The following is an 18,130-nucleotide window of genomic DNA, read 5'->3' as shown; positions in this document are numbered from 1 at the left end:
AATTGATATTATGACACATTAACACTATTTCCCTCAATTCTGTCTTTAAAATTCTATGAAATGGAAGACATGCTTCTTGAAATGGGCTACAAATTAAGAGATGAGCAAAGTTGGCTTGAACTTGCATCTGGTTTTATCTTGTGTAAGGACTTCATCACCATTGGATATAACAGATGTAATGTGGTTGGCAGGTTATATACATTTCTTTGCTTTCATTCATAAGTTCTTAGAAGAATCCTGGCTCTAGTTTAAAGGTAATATGCCATTTTCTCTTGTAGATGTAGTATTTTAAAAAAGATCCAGTCACATGACTGCATGCAAATATTTATACATAAACTGGTAGGGAAAAGTATGGATGTCACAACCATTTAATTAAACTAATATATTATAAATGTATATTTATAAACATGATATTGAAACATAGTTAATAAATCAAATTTTAACAGTAATGTGGAACTTAATGTAAATTACTCAACACAATATGGATATAAGGTGAAGTGTAATTTTTATAGCCTTCAGTCATGTTTATTTACAATTAGCAAATTGGATTCACTTGCCACATAATTTTTTCAGAAAGTGCCAGTAAATCTGTTTTACACGATATCATATATAACTAATAGAAAGGCAAAGTTTTAATCTATTGAACGATGCATAATGCCATATTTTCAATGGGTTGTCAATTTCACATTTGGTTTAAAAAGTTTTTATTTTATGGTATTCAAGTTGATAAATGTCTAAGGGTCTTATACCATAGGTAGAAAGCCAGTTAAACTATAATACTTCAGAATATTGTTACATAAATATTATTCTATGTTCTTAGATGCCATATTTAATTATTTTTGTGTACTACTCCTGTTAGGGTAGAAAAGTAAACATAAATTTCATTTGCAACCAAAAGCAAAAACCAAGGTCAAAGGTAAATAATATATCTTGTTTTTCAAGTATATTCTTTATTTGTGGTTGAAAACTTAACTAAGGTGTATATATTAGAAACATATTAGGTAAGATAATGAAAAATAATTCTTCAAGTTTGTATATGTGAAATCCACTTTATAAAACAGAATAGGAACAAATTTACTTGCTTAAGTTTTAATAATTACCTTTTCACAACAATAAATATTCAACATTCATTTGAAAAACCAAAGTTACACCATAGTATTAAGTGTTCAGTTTTGGAAAAGGTTTATTTAATATTTTTCTTTTCTTTTTACTTCAGGCTTAACAGCTGAAATTAAACATTCAAATAAACGGTGTGTGCATGTCCATTAGGCACTGTCAGGAGACAATTACTGTGATACTAACAGTATTTATTTAAATACCATAAATATGCAGTCAGTGGCAATAGTGCACAGATCAAACTTGAATAGAATATTGTGATACTAAGGAAACGAAACAAGGACCTACGCTGATATAATAACGTTTGTTAATGTCAACCTACGTACATTAATCAATTTATACTGTATAACTTCCCAACAATAACTGTTTTAAACAGTTTAGAATACCAAATATTTTTCTAACATTAAAACTTGTAAAAGACAATAGAATTTACTGGGAAGTACAGACTCCGTTCTAATTTCTGGAAGTATGAATTGGACATAATTGAAGCAAAACTTCAAACAATTTGCAACAAGATATTTACATTTGGTGGCTCAGAACTACTGACTAGGCTTACCCTAGCTTTGTTTATGATAGTTATAGTTACACAGTGTAAAGACATGAATTAGTGAGGAATAAGAATTGATCTATTCTGCTGGAAAATTCTAAGAACACCATCAGACACAGGTCATCACTATCCATTACCTAATAACTTGGGTAGATAAGTATTTACTGGAATTTATTAGTGTCCATATTATGAGCCTTAAACATTACTTTGCTGTCTCTAAGACTTGCATGTAGGAATCTTCGTGCAAGTTTATAGTTCATGGTTCACTTGTGTCACAATTTCAATCATTTTGAATAGTGCATCTCTCTTACAGTTGTAAGGTATTGATATGTGATAAGCATCCTGTCCACCAAATATTTCCACAGATTTATTGTAAACTTTATAGTTATTAGTTATTCATCTTTACTACTCCTGCAATGTTTATTATTTGTTAATATTAACATTCAATTTTTTAACAAGGTTCTTTCAGCTATTAACACTTATTGTTGGATAAAGTTATCTCTTTATGAATTTACTTTTGTGATGACTTTAAAAGGAGTACAAAGTAAATTACAAGTAGAAGGTCCATGGTGAATGTATGTCACAACTGTACCTGTTAACGCCAGGACCACCTTCCAAAGAATGGAATGATTCAATGTTTTAATATGGACAATGTCAGTAGATTCTGGAAACAAAACAACAAAGAATGGAATGATTCAATGTTTTAATATGGACAATGTCAGTAGATTCTGGAAACAACTTATTGTGTTAAGTTACACTGACTGTAGAACATGTCAGTAGATTCTGGAAACAACTTATTGTGTTAAGTTACACTGACTGTAGAACCTTCAAAGAATGGAATGATTGTTTTAATATGGACAATGTCAGTAGATTCTGGAAACAACTGTAGAACCTTTGGAATGATTCAATGTTTTAATATGGAAATCACCAGAAGTTTAGATAACACACAGAAGTTTAGATAACACACTTTGCATTTTCTCATTAGAAGTTTCTGAAATCAAGATTGGTGTGATTATTTCTTTCACAACCAGGGGGAGTTTATAATAAATATGGTAATACCAAAAACATCTTTAATATGAATGTTTCAGAATTTCCTTTAATTCAGCATTGGTGTTAATACCTCAAACAGTTTATAATATTTGAGCTATAAAAACCAACATCAGTAAAGAACAAATTTTCATATACACATTTAGAGATTTAAGTATCTAGGGTTTACGTACTGAATGCCAATTTTCTTGTTAAAAGTATAAATACTTTAAAATGATCTTGAAATAGATATTGTTGTAGACTCTTTATAATCTAGATATTTATATTACTACTACTTCAAAGGGAAGTTTGACATCATGTGATTAGCACGTGATTTAATATTTGAAAAATTTAATGATTACTGAGTTATTGCTGTTAACTTAGGCCCAACAGTAAACACAAGTTAAACTATCTTGTACAAACTGCAGTCAAAGGATTAAAACACTTCCATTATTATTCAATGTCATCTTTTTCTAAAAAACAAAAATAACCTGACTATAACAAAAAGCTAGTTTATGTTGAAAGTTACCAAGCACCACTTATATACATGACAGGAAACAGTGAAAGGTAACTTAATATCTAACTCCTTGGTATGTAGAGTTATTTCTCCAGAAACCTTATTGATGTGAGATCTATGTAATGTCTTACTTATGACACAACCTTTCAGTCAATATTGTCCTTACAAACATTTTTTTACCAATTTTAGAATAATTTCAATGACTATCTAAGAATATTTTTCAGGTAATAAGTTTAGCTTATATAAGCAGTAATGAACGTGGCAGAATACCTGTGGTTTGACTATGCAGTAATGAACGTGGCAGAATACCTGTGGTTTGACTATGCAGTAATGAACGTGGCAGAATACCTGTGGTTTGACTATGGTGTGTGAGCTGTGAGGAACAAGAGAAAGATCCAAGTTTTATGTTAAATGTTTTCATTAGGTTGTGCACAGTATAAGGTTGTAGTTACATTGCTAACAGAGTAACTTGTTAAAGGAAACAGAAAAATGTTGACGGCACCTGCCTGTTGTGAAGACACGTGTTTCGAAATTCTTCCAGCTACACCTGCACAACAGACACAGCTTCATTATGAATACTCTGCCTAAACCATCTATCAATGAATACAGATAAATGTTACCTGTATCCACTGTTGTTCTTCCACAAGTATATTCTAGTTTAAGTTATACAAAATTCAAACATAGCAACTTCACATCCTTTATTTTTCTTGCCAGTGAAGTAAACATGTAGCAAAACAATAAAAAAATGTTCATGGAAGACAACATGGGTATAACAAAAATATTTAAAGATATTTTAAAGCTTGCACACTTAACACATTACTATATAAAGACATACTGTCAGATCGATGTACGTTATTAAAACACTGATCTAATCTTTATACTGTTTGTTGCTTGGAGTACTACTGATACATTTGACTTTAATCAACAGCTACCTGAACAAATTCACACTAGCCAATCAAACCTTGGGTTTTAACACTGTAAATCCATAAAATTACCACTGTCCCACTGGGGGATGTGTGCACAGTTATTATACAAACCGATGTTAAAATATTTATGCAAAAACGGCTCGTTTGGGTTGAGAAAATTTTTTACGTAGAGGAATGAACAACGTTTCGACCTTCTTCGGTCATTGACAGGTTCACAAAAAAAGAAAGAGGCAACTGACTGGAAGCTGACCACATGTTTGGAAGGGATTGTGTAACTGAGTGTCGAAATGTAGAGGGCGGTGTTAGATGTTTGAATATATAATTTTATCTTATTATATTTAATATAGGTATAAAGGTGTTCCTTTGTATTTGTTTATTTTGGGCTTGAGTTGTTGTATGAGTAAGGCTTCTTTAATTTTGCGTTTCTTTATTTAGTATTTGAGTGTTTTCTATGGTTACGTTGTGTTTATTTGACTTGCAGTGTTCGAAAACGTGTGAAGGTGACTTTTATGTTCTTTGAATCTGGTTTCCATTTTTCTACTTGTTTCTCCAATATAGAAGTCGTGGCAGTTATGACATTGTATTTTATAAATAATGTTTGTGTGGTGTTTGTCACTGTAGTTTTCACACAGTATGTTAACTAACCCTTTTCTAGGTTTTCTAACAGTTTCTATGGATACACTTATTTGACTACTTACTAATGTAGGTATGTGTTAAACATATCATTTTATATTGTTGTAAGAGTTTGTTTTTCTCCTTTGTGAAAGTAACTAAACCTGTCCTTGTTTACATGTGATGCCTCGTACCAAAACAATACAAACTGGCATGTCCATCAGCATCAGCTGTGTATCAGATAAATGTAGCTATTACTACGTAAGATACTTGGGCATTTTAGCAGTATAGCCTACGAATCACGTATGATGAACAGAACAGGGATAGGGTTAAAGATAGATAAAAATAAACATTAATTCCTAAACAATACTAAGTCTGAGGAAATACAATAAACATTTTTTAAACTACAAGTTTAAACACAGTTTTACTTTTATCAACACAGACATTAACATCCTGTTTCCAAGTGTTCAATCAGGCTTGTTCTACATCTTTAGTTATCTTTAACATGTTAAAATAAGTTCTAAGTCATTATTAAAATGTTTCACTGATACTGCATAAATGATTTTGACATTACAAAAAAAAAACTTGAGTTACCTTGACATTTTGAAATTAAAACCAGTTTTCCCAACTAAAACTTAAGATAAATTCACCATCACAAACTAAAATTGTTTTTTTTAAACTAGGGAGTCATCAAGTCTTAATAAAATATTGAAATTGTGGAACATTTTAAGAATTTTTTTATTACTACACCAAATTGTGAAAACTTTTAACATTCAACAGTACAACCTTAATTTTGTTTGTTTCAAATATTCCTTCACAAGGGGCTAGTTGTCTATAATTTTGTATTAATGAGCCATAAAGAGGGCAACTGGTGAATGTTAACTCTTGGGTTATTGTAACTGATTTGTGGAAAGTGACCTATCTCTTGTGATGCAAGATGAGGCTTAAACCTTCAGATTTTAAGCCTGGTATGCTAACCACCAGACAACCCAGCCTCAATCACAGGTAACATTTGTGACACTTAACGGAAATGTCACAAGAAGCTTTAATTTTTCAGACATAATTTCTTGTGACTTAAATTTTTGACTTTTGAATGCAAGATGACCAAACAACACTACAAGAACTTGTAATTATAAATTTGAGTAATGTTCTGTGTATCAAAATACTTGGGTAATGCAGTAGTCTGTGAAATTATACAGTCATAATCAAAAAAGTTTTCCATACTTTTATAAAATTTATATAAAAAAACTTTTATAAAAATTCTGTATTCAAACCTTTTTTCACTGAAACTAATTTTTCTTATGCAAAATATATGCACTGGTTTTAAATCAAAAAGTCAGAAGAAACCAAGGTAAATGGAACAAAATATCTGGAGCTGAAACGAAAGAAACTCTAAACACTTGTATCTCTTCAGCCTCTTACTGTTGGCCAGTTTTCTTAATATAAGATAACAGGATGAACAAAGGTGTTGAAACTGACTTCAAGTTTTGTCTGTTGGAAGTTTGTTCCACTTACTATAGTTTCTTCATTAACTTTTATCTACTACACAAGATGGTATTTTTTTAAATTCCTTTAAGAAATTTCAAAATTACTGACAGTCATATACAAAAGTTCGTTTCAGTAAATAAAGCAATCAAAAAGGTTTTTCTATAATTAAATATAACATTTTCATTGTTCTGTATTTCTGAAGTTTATTCGTTATGAATCTAGGCCCATAACTTCTTCCTACACAGAATAATGAAATGGATTTGCAACAAGTGGCACTGGATCTGCTGGACTTTAGGTCTAATTTTTCATTACATTAGAAGAACTCCAAGAATATAAATAATCATAAAAAACCCTTAACCTATAAAAGACACTAAGTTGACAAAATATATTTAACATTAATACTTTTTGGACTTTAATTTGCACTCTTCCTGTTATGTCATGACATTTTATTTAAAACACTATCAACAATCATGTTGTTATACTGTACTGTTTGTTGCTTAATGATATTTTTACACAAATAACACAGGATTGTTAAAGAATTTTTTTTCACTGCTTTGAACTGTTAATATGGCAGTAAAATACATTTACAGTAATTTATGTACAGGCAAACTGTTCATTAACTCGCTAGACATTCATGATCTGAGTTAAAATTGTATACATACAAAAGAGCAAATCATACAAAAGGATATTAGGGACATTAATATTGGATGAATCCCAGGCAGGTGCAACTTGTAACAAGTACCAGATGAGATACAGTGATACAGTGGCCAAAATCACAGAAACTCAAAAATGGACAAGCTGTGCCTGCTTCCACTGGAACAACACGTATGAGTAACAGTTTGTTGCTGATGAGGTGATGGCTGTAGCATTATGAATGGTGAATCAACCAATAGGAAAATACTGTGTGGTCAGAGAATCACATCTCAACTGCTGGAGATGATGTAATTTTGCAATCAAGTGATACCTATGCATTGTGGCAGACCCACTTTTATTTTACAATTATGTTTCTCTGTCCAACAGGTGATGGGATATTTGAGGATGACAATACTGCCATCTACCAGACTTGTAGTGTGCAGGACTGATTTTCAATGGTTTAGTATATGAACTTTGGTCATCCTAATTCCATCAAGCATATGTAATACATTGTGGACAAATGCATCAGAGCCTTCCTCCTAGTCTGGACAAATTTATAAAGTTACCATTTTCCTTACCTAACATTTATTTCTAACAAACTATCTTCCCCACATGTCTGCCTTAGAAACTGTCATGTTACTAGCCTTTAGGCAACTTCCACCTAATCTAACGAGGTTTCTTGTGAATTACACTACTGCACAATGATTTTATTACGTGGTAAAAGCCCTCCACCAACAGCAAGATGACACACTTCCTTGTACACTAACTCCCTCTACACTTTTACACTCACAAACCTTCACTCTCTGATAAGGCAAGGAGTACTACAGTGCATCAAAAGTGGGGAGGAAAGATGGGAGTGTGTAAATTCAGAGGGAAGTGTCTAATGGAAATACATTTTCAGGTAGGGAAGGTGTCACCTTCTGAAACAATACACATTTTATTCACACAGTTAAGCTAGAATCCCATATTGAAGTGGTAGAGGAGCTGGTGCAAAGAATTACCTTGATGAGTTCCCTTCAGAAAGTGTCAGAAGGAAATCCATGGATTATGACACCCAATTGTAGGAGCTCCACCAGAAAAATGTGTTGTAGGGAAGGACAGAACAGAAACATGGCCATTTCACTACTTGCATTGGCTGAAGAACCAATATGCATAACATGGTTGGGGTGTGTTCAGCCCCACACATTGCATTTACCTCAACATACCATCAAATTATTGGATTAATACCAGCTGCAGGAAAAGAACACAACCTTGTAACATGTTTGCTCCACATCTACTGTATAGTTACAGTGATATGAGGGATTATCTGCACTATACTGACAATGTCATAACCCTCCCATCCAGTTTGCACCCCTTGTTTTAGCCCCAGTTAGTGAAGATTCTCCATGGTCCACCAACTAAGAGTTTTCTGAGTTCCACTTGAAACAAAAGGGGAGACATGGAGAAAATGTATGGATTCCTGTTTAAGCTGAAACCAATATCTTTACTTTGAAAAGCTAGCAAGCATGAAATAGGAAAGAAGGCTCTGTACACTCTGGTTATAGTTGTTTCTGTGACAGTCAATGGACCGAATGGTAGTCAGATACATAAATTCAACATAAAAATACCTAAAGCTGTCTTGCAGAATACCCCATCTCAACAGCAAACATATATGGAACTGTGGCAAATGGCTTGAGTGCTTTCTATTATCTGGACTCAATGTAGAATTTTGGAAAATTAGTATAATCTGGAAGGCACCACTCTTGGATATACAAAACTGTTTTAGTTTAGAGTTTAAGAAGAAAAGGGTTGTGAAGTAGAAATCAAAAGATGGGAAACTGGGGACTAAGTCCAGGTATAATGGTGGAATCTAGGATTTGATACAATGTGGAAATAAAGTAAAAATTAATGATTGGGAGCCTTGGCCCATGACTGAAACAAATTGGGAATATCTGAAAAACTTCAGGGCAAAGAAAAGAGATCCAGGTGAAGATTTAGTAGAAGTGAGGAAAAAAAGTCAAATGTGGGATAAGAGAGTAGCCATATGTCCCAGCAACATAGAGCCAAGTGAGTAGGGTAATAGTAGAAGTGCAGGGAAAAATGAATCACTTTCAAAATCCTCTGGACATAATGGAATGCCTCAGACCCATGTTGTAGAAAATAATGATAAAAAAACATAGTAAAAAGGATCAGATGGTGATGCAAATATTGGGCAGTGGAGAGTGAAACCAACATCAATAGTTCCATCCTCCTTCTAAACAAGAACGGGGCAAATGTGGAAATCATGAACAGGGATTCAGGATATAAAATTCAGATAGACAGGAAGAGCACAGCTTGAGGTTGTGAGAACATAACCAGTCACAATTAGGTGTAGAAAGTTAAGAGTTTAGATTAAGAAGATGATGGGTACTCCATGTTAAACAGCTTTAATCTTCAACATATTTGTGTTTGGGAGAACTCTGATGTTGTAATATAACCAAGTGACTAATCATTCACATTCTCTATACATAATAGTTCTAAATTACGATCTTTTCTTTTGTTTTCATCTTCAGATTTTTCTCGTAGCAAACGCCACCAATGGATAAGTTCAGGTATAGACAAACGTATCAAGATGCCTATAGCAATAATGTTTTTCATGAGGAACAGGGAAATATCACGATCAAAAAAGGTCCACAAATGGACCCTGATCCATAAATAAGGAATATTTACAAGAAACAAATGTGCGAATTTGTAGAGTAAACTTAAGCCTAAAGAGATTGGCTTCAGACCAAATGCTGAAAGACTCAACTTGTAAAGCGCTATAGTTGGAAGTATGAAGTTGATGCAAGAAAGAGCAAGAATCCCATTGGAGAGACCTAGAGGCAGCACAATCCGTGATTCGTTAGTAAACAGAATTCCAAGAAAGGTAACACTGTCAAATATTTCAAATGTAGTGCTTGCTGAAAGTAGATTGATGTATGACTGGCGGGCTGACTGAGATTCGGATTCATGATGGCTCTCCACGAGCAGAAGGAAGACAACGGCCGATGCAGCCAGAAGAAGTTTCAAGAGTTGTGGACTGAATCGAGATGATGACACATCTAATTTCTGAGGAATCTCTAGCTTGAACAGAAGGATTATTTTAGTAATAACCAACAAAGAATATAAAATCCACACCACATAACAGGATGGCAGCATTCCTTTCCACCCGAACGACTGGAGAATTCGCAAACTATCATTTTCATCTTGACCATTAACAGGATTTCTCGTTTTGTGCTGCAAGAAAGGAAAACAGTTTTTTTGAATTATCATATTTGCTTAGAAATAAAATTCAATATACTAAATGTTGTGCTACTTCTGTATATGTGCTTAATACGCAGCATAATGTCACATTAACATAAACTTATTATGACATTTTTGAAACTAAGCCATTCAGAAAGTGTTAACAGTATGTACAGTTTACATTTAGTTGTAAAACTTAACTGTAATATTGAAAAGTTATTGTTAACTAAACATTAGAGCTCTAAGTACTTAGTACAGAATAGATATATTTCTTCTGATTATAGAGACCAGTATTTCCTAAATTTAAAACTGTAAGTTTTATATCGAGAACAGGAACTTACAGTATCATTCATAATGCAGGGTCAACAAGGAGATTTTCTTTGCTATTACACTCACTATATTGTTTTTATCATGCTCAATTACTCATGCATACATAATATATAATATCTGTAATGGGGTAACCATATAATATGATTTATATAACTAAACTATTATTTCAATTATATTAGCAAACAAATCATACTAAGATCTGTGTAGGTCTCAACCTGTATTATTTAATGACCTGGATTGTGATCACATAACATTCATTAACAAGTTGGAAATGGGTTTCTAACAGAGCATTTCAAATCTCTACAGTATGTAATTAATAACTGTTAATGAGTTTAACACTGCTCAGTCATTAAGAATGTCTGGAATATGATGCAATACAATAGTAAATCTAAATGTCTTTATGTACACGATATTTAACTGTAGTGTTTAAACATAAAAATGGAAATTTCTTGTATGTCAACAAGAACTTTCTATACAAAGCTTGATAATAATAAACACGATAAAGGTTTCCTAGCACAAAAACAGTGTTTTGAAGTGAACGCAAACACCAAAAAAACCCCACTAGTGTTTATTGATACTCAAACACCTGACTGAACAATATGTCTGTACTAAATCAGCCTACTGTCTCAATCATATTTGATAAGTTAAGACTATATTTGAGGTCATGGTGTGTTATCTTGGAACTGTGTTGTATAATTCAGGGTTCTACATAAGTGTCCTTAAATGTTAAACTGAACACAGTGAAAATATTTTTAAACTGATGTTGGTTCGCCTTCAGAAGTCAAAGTATTGGGTTTAATTTCTGTAAGTCTACACCAGCTTTTCACATGAAACGAAAGCTTTCTGTTTACTTCACTGCCGTCACATGATTGAATCACAAACAGCTTACACATGTATTTAGTGAAAACAGGAATCACAAGGTTTTCCTAAATCTTCATGTACAATATCCAACATTTAATTCATAGAAAAATAACAAAAAACACTGAGTTAAAAACTTATAGACCAACTATTCTTTTATATTACCACACTAAAATGCTAGAAGACATGAGATGTTAAATAACTTGATATTAAACCTGATATATATATGGAAATTTTAACATCTACTTTAATCCTTTCATTACACAGTTTGGATATATATATAAAAAATCAAAACACATTTGTACCCAACGAGTTGATATTCAGATTTAACCAACGTCAATGAAAAAAACTTCCTTCTATTGCATCATGGGGGAATATCCTCTGTATTTGAAACAATCTCCAAACCTCTGTGCATGCTGCCATCTGTCTTCACCCACAATCAGTTCCACCCACCACCCATGCTAGGAGATTGATTACTGTTATTATAAAGCATCCACAGTTTACAAATGTGGAAATGTTTTGTAGTATGACGTGGATTTGAATAAGGCTCTGAAACTAAGAGTCCTACCACAAGACCAACCTAAAATTTGTAATAAAAAATGTTCAGTATGGAATATAATAAGACAGTTAAATGCAGCATAGCATTACACCTGAATACGTTGTTCATTTATACAAACATTTTCACGGATATCTCACTTTCACTTTACAATAACGTAATGTTAAATTACAGCAGAATTAACCGTTAACTCTTTTCTTTAATCAGAACACAAAGTAAAATCAAACCATTTTTGTGTTGAAACGGTAGGCTGCAACAACTGCTGCCATGACGATGATAACAATGAGAAAGTCTGCCAAAAAACCAGAAGTACCATCCAGCAGACCCTTCGTTGTTCAATATCATTAGGTAATTAAGCATACTGCCTTGGACGACTAACACCAACAGCAACAGAATTCCATCAAGGACTTGAGAAAAAAGACGGACTGTACATCTTCCGCAAGCCACAGTCTGGGTCATATCTATAGGTTAAATATATATATTTTAAATTGCCTGTGAAATTATCAGTTAAATACACTTCTGCACATCACTTTTTGAAGCACATCCAAATGGTTTAACAAGTAATGTATTAATTTCATGCACTTTCTATACACAAAATAACTGTGTAAGGAAACAGATAATGTGGTGTATAAATACATTCAAACTGAATTACGAAGTATGAACAGAAATAAAATCAAAGGCTGATGGAATATATAACATTCTGCAAAACCAGTTACTAATGTATGTGATCTAAACAAGTAGTTTGAACGTAGTTTATACACAGCTACAGCCTAAAACACAGATGTAACAGGAAACTGTACATAAATATAAGTAAAAATGAACAAAATAAGGTCACTACACACTTGATCACATATCTTACACTGAGATTCAGTGTTCAATTTTACCAAAACTGTTTGGATGGAATTACACTTTCATGAAGGGGAAAATTAAAATTAATCACTAGTTCAATTTGTTATCTTCTAATTGGTACATTATTTCTAATGCTTTACAAATGAATATATTTTGGGCCTATCTTCACTCTTTCTTTACTATGCTGTTAATGTTTGTACTCTTCCAATATGGACTGGATGAGTCCAGTAGTTATGACTGCTGTTTAGTGTAGTAATAATAATGTAATATGTAATAAAACTAAAATCCCAAAAGTTGTATTTAATTTATGGAGATATTTTGTGAGACACTGAAGAAGCAGGTACATTTTTTTGACACTTTGTCCTTTGAATAAGACGTTTTTAACCAAAGTTTCACACCCTGTATGAGGTCTTGTTCTCTGTGAAATTATTATAGACTACTTTAAAAATGAAATGAAAATTTTCCAGTTTCACATTCAAAATTCCAAAACTAATTCTAAATGTATTTCAACACAAAACAATGGACTTTCTACATTATCTAACAAATCAAAACCAACATAATAAACTCAAAGATCATTAAATTAGTGCTTATATCAAATATCTCATGTTTTGTTAAATGATCTAAAATATAAATACTTGGTCATTTAGCCTAAACTTAAATAAAGTATTTGGTTTAATTAAATGTACAGTTCATGAAATTTCACTATAATATATAGAGTCTTGTCACCAAAAACAAATGTAAGCTCATGTTGCACATTTAACATCAGAGGTGCTAATAAAATCCTGTATTTGGTTCATATTCTTTGCACCACTGCAGATGAGCTGATGTGAACAGAATGTATTTCACTGGGTGGATGACAGAGTGACTTGGTTAACTTTCACTGTATACTGTCATGGCACTCAGAAGTGAGTGCAAATACCCAATTCTTTCTAAGAACAAGTACCCAATGATTGTACAAGTCAATATTAGCAAACAGCAGGTATCTTTCTCTATTGTGGATGATGGTTTACCCTATCCAAGTGTCTGAACAACTGTTTCTTTGGTTCCACATTCTTTTAACAACACATTAGAACTTACTTACAAAAGCATGGCTGAACTGGCCTGCTACAGTTCATCTGAAGGTTATCTACAATAGTAAAATATCCAAGTCTCTTCATTGAGGTCTAGCCATGCTTCATGAACAAGAGGCGCTTGGAACTCTGTGATACCTTTCAAATAACAAATATGCACTCACCAATAATTTACATTTCATATAATACAGCTAACCATCAAGTACTTGGTTTTCAAGCAAACAAACTCAGTCCATGATCATTTAATTAATTTTTAACTGTGAGCTGTGATGGTAAATATTATGATGTTATAATAGTAGCTCACAAGTTCCACCCATGATCTTTAATTATTTTTGCAGTATATCTATTTGATATTTGAATATACCGTATGTTTTTGTATTCTTGTAATATTACAGTTTATTATGAATTCATTCTTTGTTCTATGTTCACATTTCACACAAAATGTGGTCAAGAAAGATGCTGATTCCTTTCTAAACTTCCTCTATTGTTCTCAAAACATATCATATCTGTTAACACTGATAGAGATGTCAAACCTGTTCACCGACACATATACAAAGTATATTATTTATAGTTACCACAAATATATCTGGATAATAAAAATGTTTTACATAAAAGGGTGGTTCCTTTATTTACTTTAAGCAGTCACATTATTTTAAGCAATATAGCCTGGAGTATCACTTCAATTTATCTAGTCACGAGAAGAAGAGTACACTGAAAGACGTTATCCAGATAAAGCAAAAGTTCACGTTTATTCAAGCAACTATAAACACATTTGTGTTTAGTCTTTATATTTAAGAGTAACATTTTGTATTACACTTTGTGACCAGTTTCATATCTACTAAACAAGAGATTTAGTATTTTACTACATAATCGATATATTGAGTCTATCTTCTATTAATTAGCATATATCTATCGGATATAGCTCTAACGACATGAAATGGATATACTATTACCAGTTACATTTAGAAAATTTTTACAAACGTTTTCCAGCTATAAGTGACATAACACTTTCTGAACTCTCTATACTAATTAATAACAGTATTATTGTTGTGATAACGAGCAATAAGTGCATCACACCGTCATTAACACAGTGTCACTGACATTGGGTAATTTTTTTACGTAGTGCCAAGCCCTAAGGCTTACAACTTGATATTACATTTTAAGAACGAGTATAACATTCTATAACAAATAAATTACTGAATTATGTAAATACCTACCTAAAAACTGAAGTTCAGTAAAGCTACAACTAATTTCGAATCATAAACTAAGGAGTCGAAAAATAAACTTATCTAAAATTAAACAAACAACAGTAAAGCGAAACAATAACTGTAAACAAAGAAGTGTTCGCCCTCTGTTGTTATAATTTTTTCTTTCAATATTCTCTACTGCATTAAGAGCTCAAAGCCCGATATTTAAGTATATTCATAGGAAAGGAATCATTACAAAGTTCTACATTTATTAATATTTAAAAGAGACTACCGTCTGGTGATTTTTTTTTATTAATGCCTAGTGAAAGAAAATAATTATGATAAATGTGGTTCAGTGTTAAGTTTCAAAACTGAAAACGTTAACAATTGGATTGCATTATCGACGATGGGTAGATCACAAATAGTCAAGTGTGTACTTTTGTGCTTAACAAATAAACAAACAAATGTTACTTAAAGAACTGTCTAGATTTATTTTTGCCAGACTATATTTGTGATATCAAACAGAAATAACTAAACGTATTGTATTTAAGGTAGTGAGTGATAATGGCATTATATATGTATTGTTATTGGGTTGTTTTGTGCATTTTTCATTTACTAAAAAAAAAAAAAAAAAGTATACAGTGTTGTTTATATATTATTTATTTGTGAGAAGAATGCCTTGCCATATGATACCCACAGAGCAACCAGTTAGAGCTCACTAATTGTTTGTAATTAAGCACAAAGCTACACATGTGCTATCTGTGCTCTGTCAACCATGGGTATCGAAACCAGGTTTATAAACTACTAGTGTATATGACAGTGTGCGATTTAAATATATGTAGGTGTGATAATGCATACGCATATATATAAATATTTCATAAAAGTAACTTATAAGTGTTGTATTACACAAATGTATATATTACATAAAGAATATAACAGTAAAGAATATTTGCATAACGACAAAGGATTTTACCTAATTGTTAACTTGATCTTTCTGACTTTTTTTTGACTAGCTAACAGTCAATAGTTCTTTTTCCTGGTTTCCACGTACATGTTGATACTCACGACGAGATAAAAACATTCCATTTTCAGAGGGCCCATCCTGACCTTCCGTTTAAAATAAAAATACGTACCTGTCATTTCTACTCTCTTCCCTTTCTACATAAACCTTATTTTACTCTAGAATTCCTCAATAATTTTCTCTTTCTCCATCATATGTAATGCTAACAATAACTAACAAACTTAACCGCTATTAGCAATTCCGTTAACTAAAAAATGTGCCTGTGATATAAATCATGAGCACATGCCAATATAATAATTTAATTTGTAACTAGCAGCGTCTCTTCGATACATAATGTGATTTATAAGATAAAAGTGAAAAAATTGAAGTTGATTATTAACAAATTAGCATATTAATTTTATATAGATAAATTAAAAAGTGACATAATGATATACTATTTTTCATTCTCGACCTTTCATCACTGTCTTCTCTCGCTCTTTAACTTACTGATTTTGTAAACTGTTTTTTTACATATTTCAATTTTTAATTTGAGTTTTTGTTATTTTTATGTGTTTTCCTTAAATAAAAAGTGTTCTGAAATTTACGGTTGTTATTACAATTGCTTTCGCTCTTTAAATTGACCCAGTTTGTGTACATTTGATATGTATTCAAAATATATTTTTCTTTATCAGTAAGGCTAGAAATTACAAATAATAATTTTATAATTTTTTTTGCCCTCTTTCGGGATCACACCAAGTCTTCCAACAAATTAATACAAACTCCTAACAGCACCCATATTCGCAAAATCGTCTACGGTAGTGTCTACATGTGCGATATGCAGTTGGTGGTTTGTGTATATCTGTGTTTATTTAACAATTAGTCATTGATACTGTTTAGTCGTCAACGAATCTTCAAGATACCTAAACGAGTGTTATCTCTTTCTTCAAAATCGTCACCCGCAAAACAGGCTAAGTATCTCACCAAATTCAATAAAGCAAGGATGATGAAATTCACGTGATTTTTCTTGATGACAAGAAACCTACTTGTAACAAAATGTATCTCAGAACGGCTGGTATGGGTACTATCACTTTTACTGTAAGCTAAAAGCATCTCTGTAAGCTACTCCCTGCATCATTACTTCAACAGTTGACCTTCCTACATCCTTACTCCAACAGTTGACCTCCCTACATCCTTACTCCAACAGTTAACCTCCCTACATCCTTACTCCAAGCAGATAGCCTTGTTGCTTTGCGCCAGAAAACGACAAATGAACCAACCATTAAAAGTGTTAATACCCGTATCAGGTGATTTTTGTTTTGCTTTTTGTGTTTGTCGGTCAAAAGTTTGTATGAGATTTGTTGTATTGTTTTATGCATACTGACTTCAAATAAAAATTATCTTATCTTTGGTGGTGCCCATCAAGTGAGAAGGGAACAGACTATGTCCATTGTAGTTCTTGTAAATTGGACTTCAAGATTTGTCATGGTGACAGGAATGACCTCATTAAACACATCCAGCCTCCAGCCCACAAACAGAAACACGGTGCTGTATCATAAATTCCATCAGTGATCTCGATGTTTGGCAGCAACAAGATAATGTGGACAAAGTAGTCCTTCTAACCAAGGCTGTTTATCAACTTCACTGTCGAGCCAAACCTTTCCTTCACCGTGGAGGACCATTTCACACAACTTGTGAAGGTGATGTGTCCAGATTTTTCATAGCACAGAAGTTTAGCTGCAGAAAGAATAGATATTATAAGTCTCACTAAAACAAAATAGCTAGTGGAAGATCAAGCAGAACATTACATACTTACTTCAACAGTTGACCTCCCTGCATCATTACTTCAACAGTTGACCTCCCTACATCCTTACTCCAACAGTTGACCTCCCTACATCCTTACTCCAACAGTTAACCTCCCTGCATCCTTACTCCAACAGTTGACCTCCTTGCATCATTACTTCAACAGTTGACCTCCCTGCATCATTACTTCAACAGTTGACCTTCCTACATCCTTACTCCAACAGTTGACCTCCCTACATCCTTACTCCAACAGTTAACCTCCCTGCATCCTTACTCCAACAGTTGACCTCCCTACATCCTTACTCCAACAGTTAACCTCCCTGCATCCTTACTCCAACAGTTGACCTCCTTGCATCCTTACTCCAACAGTTGACC

At 32.7% G+C, this 18,130-nt stretch overlaps 1 protein-coding gene across 2 annotated transcripts; it reads right to left on the bottom strand.

Moving 5' to 3' along the window:
• Positions 1 to 3,887: 3,887 nt before the first annotated feature.
• On the bottom strand, positions 3,888 to 15,122 carry LOC143256427 (uncharacterized). Of its 2 annotated transcripts, none has more exons than XM_076513649.1 (3): positions 14,986 to 15,122; positions 12,077 to 12,310; positions 3,888 to 10,099 (listed from the first exon to the last, which is right to left on the bottom strand). In XM_076513649.1, the coding sequence occupies exons 2-3, from the start codon at positions 12,116 to 12,118 to the stop codon at positions 9,329 to 9,331; spliced, it is 813 nt and encodes a 270-aa protein (XP_076369764.1). In that variant the 5' UTR covers positions 12,119 to 12,310; positions 14,986 to 15,122; the 3' UTR covers positions 3,888 to 9,328. The 2 variants fall into 2 exon arrangements, with proteins under 2 accessions (XP_076369764.1, XP_076369765.1); XM_076513650.1 differs by lacking the exon at positions 14,986 to 15,122 and adding an exon at positions 11,599 to 11,873 and having other exon boundaries at positions 12,077 to 12,278.
• Between the last annotated feature and the right edge of the window lie 3,008 nt (positions 15,123 to 18,130).

This window comes from Tachypleus tridentatus, chromosome 7, assembly GCF_004210375.1.
Source record: "Tachypleus tridentatus isolate NWPU-2018 chromosome 7, ASM421037v1, whole genome shotgun sequence".
Taxonomy (NCBI): Eukaryota; Metazoa; Arthropoda; class Merostomata; order Xiphosura; family Limulidae; genus Tachypleus; species Tachypleus tridentatus.
Note: the sequence above shows the minus strand (reverse complement) of the source record. Positions and strands in the feature narration are given on the sequence as shown.

Bases quoted from the DNA above. Each gene is read 5' to 3' on its own strand.
- LOC143256427 (XM_076513649.1), bottom strand. From the start codon at position 12,118: ATGGCAGCAGTTGTTGCAGCCTACCGTTTCAACACAAAAATG. The intron at 10,100-12,076 runs GTTTGATTTTAC...CCTTTCTTGCAG, and splicing joins ACCGTTTCAACACAAAAATG to CACAAAACGAGAAATCCTGT.